This window comes from Merops nubicus, unplaced genomic scaffold (assembly GCF_000691845.1).
Source record: "Merops nubicus isolate BGI_N331 unplaced genomic scaffold, ASM69184v1 scaffold37975, whole genome shotgun sequence".
In the NCBI taxonomy this organism is placed as follows: domain Eukaryota; kingdom Metazoa; phylum Chordata; class Aves; order Coraciiformes; family Meropidae; genus Merops; species Merops nubicus.
The window spans coordinates 1-16797 of NW_008612317.1; the positions used below are offsets into that span (position 1 = coordinate 1).

General features: G+C 51.7%; 1 protein-coding gene across 1 annotated transcript; it reads right to left on the reverse strand.

The window, feature by feature from the left end:
- Positions 1–6109: 6109 nt before the first annotated feature.
- SLC2A2 (solute carrier family 2 (facilitated glucose transporter), member 2) lies at positions 6110–15347 on the reverse strand. The gene is made up of 11 exons (XM_008941501.1): positions 15315–15347; positions 14677–14772; positions 13883–14136; positions 13215–13339; positions 12312–12427; positions 11453–11615; positions 10453–10640; positions 9447–9551; positions 7554–7655; positions 6474–6677; positions 6110–6301 (listed from the first exon to the last, which is right to left on the reverse strand). The coding sequence occupies exons 1-11, from the start codon at positions 15345–15347 to the stop codon at positions 6110–6112; spliced, it is 1578 nt and encodes a 525-aa protein (XP_008939749.1).
- Between the last annotated feature and the right edge of the window lie 1450 nt (positions 15348–16797).

The window sequence follows — 16797 nt, forward strand, 5'->3', positions numbered from 1 at the left end:
CCCGGGCAGCCTGGGGCGGGGCTTGACAACCCTTTCTGTGGAGAAAGTTTTCCTAGTCAACTGCAGAAGGAATCAGCTTCAAAGCTTGACGGGATGAGGCTTCCCTTGTCCCTTCCAGACATCTCCTCTAGACCATGCATTTCCCGAGATGGGTTGGACCTGGTGAACCCTGAGGTCCCTCCCAGCCTGCCATTCTGGGGTTCCTTGTGAGGTGTGCTTAACTGTCAACACAAACCTCCATTGTCCACTTCGCTTTTTCCCCTTTCAGAATAATCAGAACCAGGAACCGTTTGGCAGCTGCCCAGCAATCAGTCAAAAGGGCCTGGAGCTGCCAAGAAGCCCTGGTGAAAGCTTGTTTTCCTTGAGGGACATGAGACTGGGATGGCTTCGTGCCCTCCACCACCCTGGCAAGGCCAGCGCAGCCCTCATTAGCCCCCGGCACCCACCCCACGCGCTGCTCGAGGAGAACACGTGGCGACGCACACCGCCACGACGCCAGCCAGATGGACCACCAGTGGTCATCGGTGTTAGAACTCACCTAGGCGGACACTGAGATGCCTTCAGCTGTTTGAATTCATGTGATGTCTGTTCCATGGAGCTGCTGGATGGACGGGGCCCAGCTCTGCGGGGCGACCTGCGCATCACCTGTAAACACCAGACAAACAGAGAAACGTGGAAATTTAGTAGCAGCGCCATCAGCGCTGGCTTCTGCCGTCGGCACCATGCGCTTTCTCCCCCGAGATCCTGAGTTTGCCACCCATGTCCTAATGGGGCTGTTATAGGAGTCACATTAAACATCACGTTCTAAAATGGTCCATTGTGGGGCCTTTTATTTAATTCATGTCAATCTGCGTGATCTGTTTGCCTGTGGCCCCATCCTCGGCTACATAGATCCCACTCCAAATTGTACAGTGTGTACCCAAGGAGACAGGTCGGGCTTTCATTTACACGGGGACCCTTTATAATGCCCCAGCAGGCTGAGACAGGGGCTCTCTTCTGTTACTGCGGTTTTGGTGGATGCTGCCTCACCCAGCCCACTCTAGAGATTACACACTTTATCCTGGGGAACTGCCCATTTTTCTTCTCTGTTGGTTGATAAGCAGAGTCTGGGACATTCTGTTAAGTGTTTTTACATGTGCAGTCTGTGTTTATCTTTAAGTCTGTGACTGGTTGCACATGCCCTAGGGCTTTTCTTAATTCTAATAAAATACTTTGCAATCTACCAACTGGTCTGAACCTAAACTGGAGCAGGCTGGGGTGAAGAACTACTGATAATTTGTTTTCTCAAGTTTCAGATGATAAATTGGGTGGATCTTCCACAAGAGCAGCAGTGAGCAGTTGGGCCAACCTTGCTTCCTTCAGTGCCGGGTGAGCACCACAGGAAAGTAGAAGGAAGCTCACTCAGCAGGACTTGGTTCAGGTCACAAGATTAGAAGTAACAGGTCATGACCAAAGCAGTGTAAACAACCCTATTTCAACTTGAGCAAGCATCCCTGTTTCAACTGCTGAGGTGTCTTACATGGGATCCCACCAACATGTCCTGACTGTTGAGGGTGAGGGTTCACACTGGCTTCTGGGCGCAGCCTCAAGCAGGCAGATATGAGAGGCTGGGGACTGACGATCCCCATCTCCGTAAGACAGTGCCATGCTCAGCAGACCCTCTGAGCTCCTACATACAGTCTCTCTGTGTAGCATGAAGAGCCTCATGCTCTCATGCCAGTGTTGCTTTAAGGATTTAGTGAAGCACTTGAGCACAGGCTCAGTTACCTTGAATTAAATCTCATGTGCTACTGGATCCAAACTTGATGTAATCCCTCAGCCTTGTAATTCCTCAGCTTCCAACAGGTTTCGGTGAAAGAGGAGGACACTGAGCACCTCAGGAAACAGATCATGCCTCAAAGGCTTGGCCTCTGCTTATGTAGCACTTGGTTCAGCTTCACCTCCATCAGCTGTTTGACCTGGGAGCTGAAGGGCAGCATTTCTTAGTGATGAACAACAGGTTGAAGTGAGGCAGAAAAATCTGTGATAAATGAGTGTGGGAAGTGTTAATGGGGCCAAATGTCCCGAGTTTATTGGATTAGGGAAGTCAAACTAATTTTAAAATTATGCCTGGAGAGTGGGAAACTGGCTATCGTTAGCCATTTATCTGACACAACAGAAAAGTCTTAATGGCTGTCATCTCGGCTCACTGGGAAAACACTGTCAAAGCTCTTGCTGACAAGATGCTTTCTCAGGGATTATTAATTATGTTGCATTATCAGCTAACCACAGGATGAGAACACGTTTCCCGTGTTAACTAAAGTGCAATGACCATTTAGCTAATAAGTATGACTCAGTCTTTTAAATTTTCTTAATGATTAGCAAGTTAGTAAAACTGTTACGCCGAGAGATAAAAACACCAACAAGCTGAGTCTCAAGAACAAGTCTGAGCTGGTGAGGACAGACAAAGTGTACAGTCCGAATTACCAGCCTGATGGAACAAGACAAAGTAAACATATCTGCAGATTTACAAACTCGTATGACCCCTTCCTGCATCCTCATGCACGGTAAAAGTGAGCTGGTGGTAGCTCAGCCCAGCCTATCAGCTTAATCCTTCCTACCCCAGCCCTGGTGAGGACAGGGCTTGCCGCAGCCTTCAGCAACACCCAGCTCTGCCCCTCCTGGCCCTGGCTGCAGCCTGCCCCGCTGAGCAGGATGGTTTGAAACATGCTGGGGTGAGCAGAGCATCGTCTCGGGGGAGATACACAAATAAATGAAATGTTGAGAGGAAAACGCACGGAGGCATGTTGTCCAGTTGTGGCCCAAGAGGGTCAGAGAGGGTCCCTGAGGGGAGGTCCCAGCCTGGAAGGAGAAGATTGACTTCCCTGCAAGGAAGCACAACCTGAGACAGCAGCAACTGAGCACTGAGTACATTTCATTAGCCCGTAGGATTCACAGAGTGCTGGCATCAGACTGGGGAAAAACCTAATTATTGGCCTGTGACGTCTGCCAGCTCTGAGACTCCTGCTTCAATCTACGTGGTCTTTGCTATAGCTCAGCCAAAAGCTTCACAGAGGTGTGGGGTGGAATGAGGAAAGAAAGCCTGATTAAACAGACACGCTGTCAATGGCTTTCGGCTGACAACTGTTTTTACAGAGCCGTTTTACTGAAGTGCCTCTGGCCCCCAGGCAGATCATCAGGGGTGTAGCTGTGGGTAACACGGGTGCCCTGGGCTCTGTAAAAGCCAGGTGCGTGCTGCACTGCACTAACTGGGTCAGGCTTTCTGTCATCACTCACCTGGTGACAGACCGGCAAACAAAGACTGGCTGCTCCCTGGTGCTAAATAAATGACCCCTCACTGCTGAGTTACTGACAGTGTCACTGATCGATGCCCTCGGGCATTAGAATGAAGCTCAGCAGAAGATTAGTGAAGCAGTTTTGGACAGCTTTGCTCACGTTAAACCACCTTTATGACCATTGTTTGGCTTGGGCTGGAGCAGTCCTGTTCGAATGGGCCAGGTGGCTCACAAGGACTGAGTGGGAATGTCCAGGACCCCAGTGCCAGCACCCTCTCCACCACCCTGCCTCTGCTCTCCCATACTCCCATTCCCAGAGGGAGTCCAGCCTGGCTCTGCCCTCAGGGTAGGGGTAAAGCCACTTTGAACCCCCCTTCTGTCCCCAAATGCCCATCGTGCCTGGAGAGACCCCAGCACCAAGTTTTAAGCAGCACCAGTGTCCATGGAAGCAGAGGTGTGTTTCACAGTGGGCTTTTACAGGTGGGTGCTGGGGTTGGACACTGGCACACCTCCAGTGAGGGTTCATCCCAACGCAGAGCCAGCTCCCACCAGCTCCAGGGCTGCCTCCCAACCCCACGGTCTCACTGCTGGACCATCCATTTCAATGGGCTTTAGCTGAGGGCTTGCACAGCCGCTACCACCCATGAAGCAAACACGTCCTTCCAGGACAATACCTCCTATCTGGGCTTGGACAAGTGTCTGAGATGTACAGAGTGAAAAAGGAAGAAACAGCACAATCCAACGCGTTCCAGAGATGTTGTTCATTGTCACCTTTATGTAACAGACATAGAAAACATTGCTGAAAGCAAGAAGCCATCCCTTTTTCTTTCCTTTCTTTACATTCAGACAATCCATTATAACATTTAACTAACTGCAGTAGGCACCATGGAGAGCTTCTGAGCCTGTCGCAGGCAGTCTCACCTGGGAGACCTGTTTGCAGCACGCAGACTGACGGTTCCACCCAGAGCCTGTGCCCCAGCTCTGCTGCTCTCCTCTGTGCACCCTGTTTCCCACACACCCTGCATGCCCTGTGCCAGTCCCAGCTCCCCCACTGCTGTAGCACATGACAGCACTGACCCAGTTCCCTCCAGTTAAATCCCAGCAGTCACTCCAGGGAAGCCTTTGGTGCAATCTCAGTGCCTCAGTGCACCCACTGGAGCCAGACGCTTGTCCCGGTGCACATTGTGGCTACACTTCCAATCACTTGGAAGAGACCAGAATTTGCTTTAGGGTCTTAATACCTAGAGACTAAAGTCTACAAAAGATAGAAAATCAGACACATAGAAAGGACCATGAACCTTCCCTACAAACAAACCCACAGCAGCAGCCTACCATCCTCCTTGGCCCACCTATTCTCATGCTTTTCTCTGTGTTTCACCCTCTGTTCCATTATGGTAAATGCTTTGCTGGCAGTCACAATGAGCTCGCAGTGACCAAGCAATGCTGGTGCTTCACCTCTAAATAAATAATTGTTTTCTATCCTGAGAAAGTTTCTAGAAAGTAACCTGGCATCACAACAAGGAACGTACAAATCTTAAAAGTCAAGCAAACAGAGCTCAGGCTTTACAATGATTCCACCATATCCCCCCAAAAGGGAAGGAAAATCCTTGCAGTATGATTTTGTCACATAAAAGTGTCTCACAGAGAAGCAAAACAAGCACAAACAAGGCTATAGAAGCAACACGGCCTCCTGCTTGCACATTGTCTTGGCTGGAGCACATCCAGCCAGCAAACCTGTAAATGGTGCCAAGTGGGAGTCAGATCAGTGGGGCACCTTCCAGTTAACCCTGCAACCCATTTCCCTGTTGGGTTGTCATTAATTGTTAGGGTGCAGACAGCCCGAGGCCTCGGCTGAAGCTGGAGCCTGTGGGTCTAAGCATTGTACAAAAGCAAGGGAAGGCAGACACGGAGAGTGGGGAGGGGCAAGGGGAGGTGACCTGAAGATGCTCACACCGTGGGAGGGATGGCAGCAGGACTGGACCCTCCCATCCTGGGGGCCAGGAGTGCCCAGGCCCACTGTGTGGTCAGTGGTATGCTGTGTCTTGTGCTGCAGCAGGGACAAGGAGGAAGGAGAGGCTTCCTGAGAGGAAAGGAGGTAAGTAGTCTGGTTGAAACAAAAGCAAAAAATACGCTCATCAGCCCAGCCAGAGTTTCTAAGATTCTCCTAAAAAATATTATGACTTGAGAAATCCGTCCAAGAAGGGATAGCATTTCCATAATGCACGGATAGAAGAGATTCTATCACGACCGATGCGGGTGGGATCCACCTTCTCCCTCTGCACAGAGAGGAGCAAGGAGGAGCTTGCCGAGCCTGACTTGCTCTGCACTGCGGGTGATCAGTGCTGTGTGCTGGTGGCACAACTGCACCGGCCGTTGGTTTCTGAAGGCGTCAGGTCACTCAGCAGGAGGAAGCAGCAAGCGTAGGACAAAAACGGTCAAAACACGAAGCTACAGCACCAGCCAGCCGCTCTTTCCTTCCTTCCAGCTGGGCGGTGGCCCTGCTCAGTGTACTGCTTTGCCAACAACCAGTAAGATCATCGTCCCACTGAGCTCTTCCCGTGGGCCGTGCAGACACGCTTGTAACACAGTCTTCCCGCCCGTTCCGTGGCTCTTCCCGCAGCCCAGTTGTCCCGAGTATTTCAGAGTCAAACACCAGGTTAGCACCTGCAGCTCAGAGGTGGGAGATGCAGCTGCCAGAAGGCATCTGATGGAGGGGTCCTCCTGGCCCGCCAGCTGCAAAGTTTTTGTGAAATGAGACTTTTGCCCAGCGTTCTTCACGTGGTGCCCGAAGGAGGCCCGTGCTCAGTCCCTCCTTTCTGGGTGTGTGGGGATGTCTATGCTTCCTCCCTGCCCCGCAGGTCTTCCAGCTCGGTCATGGCTTTGGCTGGGAGCTTCTTGCGGCGGAACACGGCTGCAATCTCCTCAAAAGACTTCCCTTTTGTCTCCGGGACTTTGAAGTACGCAAACAGAAAGAAGAGCAGAAGCAGAGCCGCGAAGATGGCAAACACGTACGGCCCACACAGATCCTGCCGTGAGAGGAGAGAGAAGAGGGGACACCACCGTCAGCACCGCAGGGATGGCCTCCCCTTCCTACCCTGCCTGGAGGAGGTGCCCAGCGGGGCTTGGGCTCCCACGGGGCTGCCCAGCGGTGGGGCCGTGCCAGTCGTTTGTTCGTCCCGTTGGAGAGGGCTTTCTTACCGCTATGTACTGGAAGCACATCCCCACGATAAAGTTGCAGGCCCAGTTGCAGAAGCCGGCGACGGCGATGGCGGGGGGCCGCGGGCCTTGGCTGAACAGCTCGGCCACGATGAACCAGGGGATGGGCCCCGGCCCCACTTCGAAGAAGATGACGAAGAGGAAGATCGCGACCATGCTGACGTAGCTCATCCAGGCAAACTGGCTCTGCAGGAGAGTGCGCTCAGGGTTACAGTCCCAGCACGACTCTCAGCAGTGATCACTAATTACTTTCATTAGGCTTCTTTTTTTTTTTTTTTTCTGAAATTTCTTTCTATTCAGACAAGTGGGGACTGGATCTGAATAATTAAAGCTCTAAACTCTTGTGCCAGGTGCTGGCTGGGCACATGGTGCCAGCATGGCCACTTGCAGAAGGTTGTTGGAGCTCACAGCTCTCAGCTCAGCTGTCCCTTTGAACCCTCTCCTTGCCTGCAGCGTGGCAAGGAAGAGCCAAAATGGTGTTGTCTTTAATGACTATGGTGTTCAGTAAAAGAAGCCACCCCTTATTTGGTTGTACATCCTGACATGGGCTTGCACCAATGGTTTGGACTGACTTTGATGTGGACCAGCTCCATCATCTGCCCATGTCTCATAGCCTGACGCCTCTCCCGGGTGTCAGAAGGAATCAGTTCTCTCTTTTTGGCTAGCCTAGCATCCCTACACCAAGCCAGGGAGATGCAGTTTGAGGGTTTAGAGCACACACTGCTTGCATGTGGAGATACCCCCTGGGATTTCTTAGCAGGCATGGGATTATTCCAGGGGAATAGGGCATTTGCTCTCTAAGGGGTTGAGGTTGTCAGTGGGCTCAGGGAGGGGACAAGGGACACAACGACCTTTTCAGCAGCACTGGGATATCTCAGGGACCAAAGAGCACAATGTGCTCGGGCACTGCTGTAACTGGATATGGCTCCAGCTATGGCCACTTTGAACTATCCCTTTCAAGAACAAACGCTTTCTAAACTTCTTTGAGATGAAAATGCAAAACATTCACTTTAAAGAGCGATTTGCAAACCATGGAGAAAAAAAATGGAGAGAAGTCCTTACCAGGAGCACAAGTCCAACTGTCATGGCCACAGCGCTTATTAACATGCCCATCAAACCAGCCAGGAACAGGGACCTCCTGCCCGCCTTCTCCACCAGAAAGACCTGCAGAAACACGTGCAGCAGCTCAGTCTCCAGCACCACTGCTCTCAGGAGGTTCCATCAGGTCCATTAGCTATGAGCTACCACACCGCACTCCCACTCTTTTAACTCCCCTGGTAGAGATTCCTGTGCTGGTTTCCACATGTCAGAAGCTCTGCTGGTGGCTGTCAGGGAGTCAGACTGAGCAGCCACCCTGCCGAGGGCAAGGCAAAACCACATGTACTCAGAGCTCATGCATTTCTAATCTCTCGGGACTTCCCACTGCTCCTACACATGTATTGCTGACTATGGAGTTGTTTTTTTCCCCCCACCCAGGAAGATCCAGCTTACCAGGTCTTCATTGGTTTGGAAGCAGCCTTCAAAATGTAGAGTGATTTGAGTCACACCATGGGCCCCTGCAACTTGCCTGCCCTAGGGCAGGGATAGTTGTATAGCAGCTGGAGTCAGGAGTTTTCCTCAGGTTCCTCCCAGACTCCTTTTGCTTCTGCTTTCCTGGTAGCCATGAAGCTTAGCTTGCTCCTCATCAACTCCGCTTGGTGGACTCTAGTCATCTCACCCAATTTTTGACACTTAAGTCTGTACCCATCTCTTCACCCAACAGGGGGATGTAGGTATCTCCAGAGGACAGTGCATCTTGGCCTCCCCTAATATACTGTGCACCAGCCTCTGAGGCTGCCTGCTCCTTCCTCTTCTGCTCAAAAGGACACCTTTGGCCACCAGCTCAACCTTTCCTGCCACTGCAGCAAGAGATTTATGCATCCATCTCTTTTGCTGGAGGCAGTTCATCCAGCTGCAGAGGCTGAGCCTCCGTGCTGCCTTCTCCCCTTGCCAAGGTCCACCCAACCGTCGGTGCTTCTGCCTTTTGATCGGGGTCTGTCATTTATTGACAAGTACAGGGAATTTTTAAGTGCTCATGGCCAAAAAGAAGCAGAGAGCAAATGGCCCAGGCCTGAAGTTCCACAGCTCCCCGGGTGGAGACGGAACTGCAGGAGGCTCTCCAACCTGGAGCAAGACCTCTTCCAGCCGCACACCTCCGTGCCTCATTTTGGAATAAATACCATGTCTTCTCCTCTTCACAGGACCTGTGATGGACTTAATCTAAAGCAGGTTCACCCAAAGACCTCTTATCTCATACATGTGAGACTAAGATCTCTTGGAGCTGTGTATTTCTACCTTGCAGCTAGTCCTGGGTCACGGTGGGTAGAAGTCCTTTGCTCCCTAAATCTGGGGAGATGTGAGGGAAATGGACTTGGCATTTCCTGATCTATTAATGACCACATTAAGAAAATAATTGCCTGCTGATAGGAATTGTGTTAATACTCTGAGGAGAGACACAAAGAAAGGGAAAGGCTGGGAGCACAGACCCATCCTTTTATTGCTGCATGGATGGGATTGGGGTAGGGGATAGATTACTTTTACGATGGGGAATAGCCTTTGGGTATCACTCGTGCAGGTGCTGTGTACACACAGAAAACAATCGGAAAGGTAACAGCTCCTAGGAGACTGGGAGCTACTGGCTTCCCAACCCCAACCCCCTGCCAGCTCCCTGAGGGGCACAGCACCTGCAGGACTCCAGTCTCGACAAGTCTCATCTTTTATTTGGGGGGGAAATGGTGAGCTGCCTGTGCTTTTCCAAACGAGACTTACCCAGGGAATGGTTTTGCCTGTAAGGTGTGTAGGGTCAGCCCTACAAAGCCACAAATCCCAGCCCCGGCTCCAGGATAAAATCACATTTCCAAACCGCACTGTAGCTTACGTGGTTTTGTAGTCTGGGGAGCAGAAGTATTTACTCACGGAGATAACAGTGAATACTGTGTTCACCACTCCAACGCCAATGGTTGCGTAAACTGGTTGGCCAACTCCAGCTCTCTCGAAAATGTTTGTGGAGTAGTAAAAGATCTATCAAAATACATTAGGATGAAGGATTAGGCAACAGAGCTGGTGAAACTTTTTGTTCTCTTGAGGGAAGAGTTGCACTTGCTTGGCTGAGATGTGAAGTAATTGAATTATGATTTGGTTTTCAACTTCTAATAGCTTGTTCTAGTAATTAAAGCTGAAACTTCCAAAGCAGCCTCAGAGAGTTAAAAATCCCATTGAAATTCCCCTCCTGAGCTACCATGTTTGCACATTTAAAGCTATTTTCTTCCACGTAGTCCTGTGTTTAATCTTGAAAGCCAGATGACCAGCACCGAGTGCTGGAGACAAATACTTCAATATGACAGAGTTTTACACGAATTTTAAAACTTTCTCACTACATTGGAATGACTCAAATTTCTCCCTTCTCTCCAAGAGTAAGGTGATTGCTGCCTGGGGGAAGTTAAGGGCAGGAGGTAGAGCATCTGACCCCGTGGCTGGTGGATGGGGCTGAGCACAGCCCCGAGCTGGGGCAGCTGGGCTCCGTGGGGTGCTCAGCCCCATGCAGCTGGGCTTCCCTGAGTCCTGCTCCACCTTGTGATGTGGAAATGCTCGTGGAGTTTTGAAAGCTGCTGGGACAGAGGCCCTAACCTCTGTAAAGTTGTCATCAGACTTTCAAAAATGTGAGTCAGTCAGTTTTGAGAAGGAGGCTCCATAGTCATGGGAGCTTCGTGCTGAACTCCCTCCTACCCTTCTCCCCTCCTGCCCTCCCGCTGCCCAGCTCAGTGGGGAGGCCTACCTTCAACACTGACGGTGGTGGCTGAGGAGCCTAATGCAGTCATGGGCAAACCTTCTCTTCACCCCTACTTGGCTTGGATGGAGCCAGCACTGCCTTTGCATGCTCAACGTGGCTGTCTCTAAAGGCAGACACCTCTGGGCGACTCACCGCATTGATTCCTGAGAACTGCTGAGATATCTGCACCATCAGCGCCACGATGACAGCTTGCCTGTACTTTGAAGAGGTGAAAAGCTGCCTTATGGAGACTTTCTTCTCACTTGCAGCTTCTTGCTTCTCCTTTTCCATCTCAGCAATCTCTTTCATTGGGTCACAGTTTCCTCTGAGCCTTTTCAAACCTTAGGGGGAAAAAAAAAAATCATAATTTTGTTTTCAAGAAGGGATAGAGTAAGGACAAGAATCTCTTTAGCCAAAACACAGCGCAAGCCAACCACATGGACACTGGTGTCCTCCTGCTCTGAAGACTCCTGTGGCCCATGAAGCTCCAAAAGTGTGTCTGCTTGGCAAGGAGCAGCAGCCCATTAATTCTGCGAAAGCTCTGAGACACCAGGCTCAAGCCCTGTCCCTCAGCAATGCTTAATAGTCTCATGCAAATGTGTCTAAATAGCTTCTGGTCCAGAGCTAATTTATACGTCAGCAGCTCAGGGTTTCTTAGCTCAGTTTCAGCTGAGTCCTACCATTGAGTGCTCTTCCTTCTTGCAGAGACAGCTGGATCCAGCTAAGGAGGATGGAAGATGGATACACTGGAAGATGTATAAGTGGTTGCAGTAACCACGGTGGATTTGCTGTGTAGTTGCAAGTAGCAGTGAGGACAGAGATCAGCTGTCCCGCCAGAAGATGCCATTTTTGCTCCTGGTTGAAATACCTTCCAACTGAATGGGTTTTGGGGAGTGGCATCTGCTCAGTGCGACCTCTCTGATGGAATGGAGTAAGATGCTAAGGCTCACGCCACTCGCAGTGACACAGAAGCAAGAGTGCGTTAGTCAGGCACTGTATGCAAGCCTCCAAATTCCCACCTGCAAGTGTGCTGCATGGGTTGGAGCAACAGTACCCAGTTACACGTGTGAGCCCTCAGCCGGGTATTCCCTCCTGTGTTTAACACTAGGTCTAGTGTAAGAACAACTCCACGCAAGCCCAGAATGTGTCTCACTTTTTTTAGCTTCTTCCACCTTCCCCAGTTTGATGTAAAGGTATCGGGGGCTCTCGGGACAGAGTAGGAGCAGGAAGAACTGCAGGAGGGCAGCCACACCAGACAGACCGAGGAGCAGGGGCCACATCTCATCGTTGCCCAGGAGAAAGTCCAGTCCAAGGACCTGGAATGATTGAGGCATGTGTGAAAGGCTTATTTTGCACCCTAGAAAAAGAGAACGATTGACCGCTGTGGCATTTTGGAGTGACAACCTGGAGCAAAGCTAGAAGCAAATACCAGTTCTCAGTCCTAACAATTTGATTTCTTTAGTTATGATGCACATTTACAAGGGGCAGAGCCTGGGTGGAGGTGAACGCAGCTCAGGTTGCCCCAGCTGCCCAGCCACTAACCAGCACAGCCTGAGCCCCGGGGCTGCAGCACAGCATGAGCTTTTGGCTGAATCGCATTCAACAAACTTTGTGGTTACATGAAGTTTTTCTGGATGTGTTGGTTCTCAGCACATTTATGTGCCCATCTGTCACGCTGGGCAGTGCTGACGGGGATGCTGGGATGAAGCCATTTTTGAGTACCTGAATATCAAGGATCTTGTGTTCACGCTCCAGCCTGCCTCTGATGAGATGCTTATGAAAACTCCCTAGAAGAGGGGTGAAACTATTCACAGAAGTATTTTTCATTTCATGACAAGTCATCTTTGTCAAGACTCCTCTGACTCAAGGTAGGGGCTTAACCGTGTTAGAGCAGATTGCTTTGTGCTGTCCTTCAGTTTTGGGTAGGAACGGTGAGCAGCACTGCAGCCTGTCACTGGGAGATCCCTCATCTCTGAAATACCCTCTCCGGACTCCTGTGCCTGCCTTCTTACCTGGCTGATGAGGATACCCGTGACGATGGCAAGCTGGTGCAACGTCCCCAGAGCTCCCCGAAGGGCGGTGGGAGAGACCTCGCTGACGTACATGGGCACGAGTCCGGAGGAGAGCCCTGTGCCAAGCACACACAGGTCTCACCCCTTCTGGACCACAGCTCAGTAACCAGGAGAAACTGCTTCCCAAACGGGAAAGGAGGATGGAGCCTGCATGTTGCATCCCAAACCCCTTGCCTGATCAGGTGGTGCCTGGCTGGGAACCACCTAACCCCTGCAAAGCTCCTGGGCTAACCCCAGATTCAGAGCCCTGGGCTGGGAAGCCTTTACACTTGAAAACACACACAGGGACATGGAGTAGGGGTCATTCTCTGGGAGAAGTTATCACAAAACAAAGACTTTTCTTAAAACTTGCCTTGTACCTTCAGAGCAGAGTGTTGTATTTGCACACCAGTAACAGTGATAATGAGCTGTTATTTCTAAGCTAATTCTAATGCAATTCCATATTATTTGACTAGGATCTTATCTTCACCATGTACAGTTCTCCTGCACTATCTGCTAGATAGGACTGTTGCCTAGGGAACCTGCTAAACAGCACGGCTAGTAACATTCTGTCACAACAGCCACCACAGAGATCGAGCCTTGAAATGCAGAGTAGGGACACACTCCTTTCTGGGCCACACAAAATAAACCCATTTCATCATAGAGCCAACCCAAATACTTCTGGGAAGGACCTAGGATCGAGAAGGACAGAGACAAGGAGAAGAGGGAAACGCCGACTTGTGAGACTCCTTTGGGGCGAAAAGGAAGAGATGAAAAAATACAGGAAAGTCTTAACTGCAGCCCTGGAGCAGCCAGCACCCAGCACCAGGCTGCTTTGCAGCGCTCGACCCTGCCTGGACTTACCACAGTACAGCCCCGTGACGGCTCTCCCGGCAATGATGAGCACGTGGGATGGCCCGAATTTCGCCAGCCCCATGAGGAGGTTCCCGGCGATGGAGAGCACGTTCACCACCAGCATGGCTTTCACCCTGCAAGGCAGCAGCAGTTCGGGCACCTCGCAGCCAAAGCGGCCGTCATGATACGCGCTCGGAGCTGCTCAGTGGCTCAGTCAGCACTAACGGGGACAAACTAATGACCTGAGGCGCTGAAAAGTATCGGGCAGGGATTGCCATCAGAGCAGCCAAACGTAGATTATACAGCCTGTTCCAACACAGTTTGGGTGCCCTTCTGCCATGGAAAGAAAGGGGGGAATTGAATGGCTCCTTCCAACCCAAAACTGTCTGTGACTCTCAGAAGTTAATCAAGGCTGCTCACCAGCTGCTTGTCTGAAGTGCTAAGAGTTGCAATAAGACATCAGATTCCTAGCTGAGGATTTTAATAAGCCAGACCTCTGTGATGGTTGGGTCAGTATTTTGCAGGTTTGGGTTTTTGTTGTTTTTTTTTTTTTTTCATTAAACAGTGGAAAATAACACAAATTGTATTTCTACGGGAAGGAAAGGGTTCTAGGGGAGAAATCAAGCAAAAAGACTGGGGCTGTGGCAGGTTAGACCCAGCACACAGGGTCCCCTCACCTCCCCAGGCGGTCGCCGATCCAGCCGACGGTGAAGGAGGAGACCATGCCGCCGATGGCGAACACGGAGACCGAGAGGGACCAGTACATGGTGAGGACGTGCGTGGCAGCCAGGTCCCCGCTGCTGCTGGCCGGGGGTGCGAGTGTGCCCTCGGGGCCACCCCAGGGCCCTGTGCCGCCCTCCGTGGAGGCGTTGGTGGCACGTCTGTCTGGGGGGGCAATGCCCAGCACACGCCCATAGTGAGCTTCTATCACCTGCAGTGGGCCAGGAGGAAAAACGCCGTCAGCTCAGATCTGTAACAACCCACAACACACGGTTTGGTGTTTTGTCTTTTTCTTTTTTTTCTGCCCCAGGAAAAGCTTTTCATCTCAGGCTCTGCAGGGGTGAAATCTTGGGGTCCTTCACAGCTCCCCAGCACCCAGACCCCCTAAGCGGCAGGAGACCATGCGGGCAGGTGTGGAGCATCCCCCCATGTCCCACACCACCTCCTGGGGACAGAGTGAGCACTGTGTCTGGGTTTGGCACCCACAGAGAGGTGCCATCCCTCGGTCTGGGCACAGGGACCATGCTGGGGATGGCACCACGGCATGCAGAGCCCCATTCCTTTCACGGGGGGTGGCAGTGGGAGGGGTCCTCACTGTTGTCTCAGCCCGCTGCCTTATCACGGGGGCTTTGTACAGCGGGAGAGCGTGCCTGGGGAAGGGACAGAGCCCTCCTGAGGGCTTCTGCAAGGGACAAACCAGCCCTGGCTGCCCTGAAGCCCCCGTCCCTTGGCTTGGGGGGGCTCAGCTTACCTTCTGGGGGGCGTTAATGACACCCAGGCTGTAGCCGTACTGGAAGAAGCCCAACACCGCAGTGAAGACGGAGAGGACCAACGTTCCTGTCAGGTGCTGGGGGAGGAAGCACACCTCACCTTGCTGGCCTAGACCTGCCCAAACCTGGGGGGCTGTGCCCCAGCCCTGTCCCAGGCACTCTGGCTGGCTCCCAAGGAGAAGGGGAAGCTGCTGAGGGTGGGTAGGACCAGGCCCTCAGCAGCCGGTGCTGGGGCTGGGGGTCTCCCCGCTGCACTCCCGTCCTCGCCCCGGTGCTCCCGGGGGGTGCAGCTGCCCCATCCCCATCCCGTAGGCAGAAGCAGAACAACCAGGAAAAAAAACAGGCAAAATGGTGCTTTTCAGCAGTGTTGTTTCAATTATTATTTCCCACCATCACCATTAAAATTATCTGGTGAGCTGATGGAGCTCTTGAAAATAAAAGATAATCCCGTGACCGCTTTGCCCCTGTACTCAATATACAGACACCAAAGAGCAATTCATGAGGGGAGGGGATTTTTTTTTTTTGGTGAGTTTTGGCCTTGGCAAGCAATAAATGCCATTGCTCAGTGCTGGTCTCACACAGAAATTCTAGTCCAAAACCACCACCAAGCCACAGTTACCTTCTCTGCTTGCATTTTGCTTTTCTTGTCCATCCTGCAGCTCCTCCGCTGTCCTCCCCGGAGCCGTCACTGTCCCAGGCTATGGGGTGAGGTGGGACCTTGGGCAGGGAAGGAGGGACAGCAGGGCAGGGATGGAGGCAGGAAAACTGGCTGGTGCTCTGAGAGATGGGACTATATCACCTCTGGAGTTAATGAGAAACCCAAGCCTTCCGTGCGTTATTTGGCCGCTACTCAGCACAGAGCAGCCACTACCAATCCCTCTATTTGGGGCTCAAACCAAACACCGTGAGACCCGCAAGGACATCGAGTGGAGCTGGGAAATTCAAGTGATCCAGCTGCAAGGCTGGTCGGGGCTGTCCCTCAGCTGCCCGGCCTGCAGGATGACATGCCAGGGACTTGGGAACACGCTGCAGCCTCTTTCAAGATGTCCAACACCTTTCTTGGCTTCTGCGAGGGGTTTATGTGCTACGTTATGAATCTCCTACAATAAGAAACCTTTCCAGCGTGTGTAGCAAAGAAGCTAGAAAATGACTAAGAGTGTTTTATTTCGGTAGCACTTGGCACCTGCTTTAAGATATATTTATGTGTGTCCATAAGGTACACAGCCAAACATACATAAATACAGATTTACGCAGGTCTCTAGAGGCCCATAAATCACACAGGCACCAATTGCTGTGCTGTCAGATATTCCTAGTGCTGTCAAATCCTACTGATGCTGCCAAACACCTCAGCCCTTTGGCTCGGCTCCCTCTGTAGCGATGAACTTTGCACATCTGCAGAAGCTGGTCTGAGCTGGTCTCGCGCGGGTTTGCTGTCCTTGGTGTTGTCAGTGAGAGGAGCGGAGGGCATTCGTAGCTCACATGCCAAAGTCTGAACCAGTCCAGAAGGTGATTAATGCTGATTAATGCCACTACCTTTCAGATAAGTCCCTGATGGGTCAGCAGCCAAGGTGGGTGATGCTCTCAGTCAGCCAGGCTGCACATGGACATAAAATGTGCTTTCTACAGAGGCAAAAAAAAAAAAAAAAGATGAGTGTAAGACCACTAATCTTTGCACTGGTCTCCTCCAGGGAAGTAAAACTTTAACTGGAGGAGAAAAGTTCATCGCATTAATGCAGGCATTGATTCCAGCCTCAGCACCTGCATTCCTCTCTTGGGCCGGTGTAGCTGCGAGGGGGAGGGCCCCAGGGCTCAGCTTTTTGAAGTTTTCCCCAATATTTGTCCTTCCAGGTGAGCTCTTTGCCCATGGTGTTTGTTTGCTGGCTGTGTGGATACCGAGGCATTTACAAGGGCCGTTTCTTTGCATTGTGTTTAAATGCCTCCGCACTGGGGGGGATGGCAGGATGAGACAATTAACAGGCTGCTCAACTTTGAGTCGGAAAACAAATAGCCCTGAGCCGATGTCCCAAACAAACCCTTGGGCGCTGCAGAACTCCTGTCCCGGCCCCACGTCCCCCTCCGGGATCCCCATCCCATTGCACGTG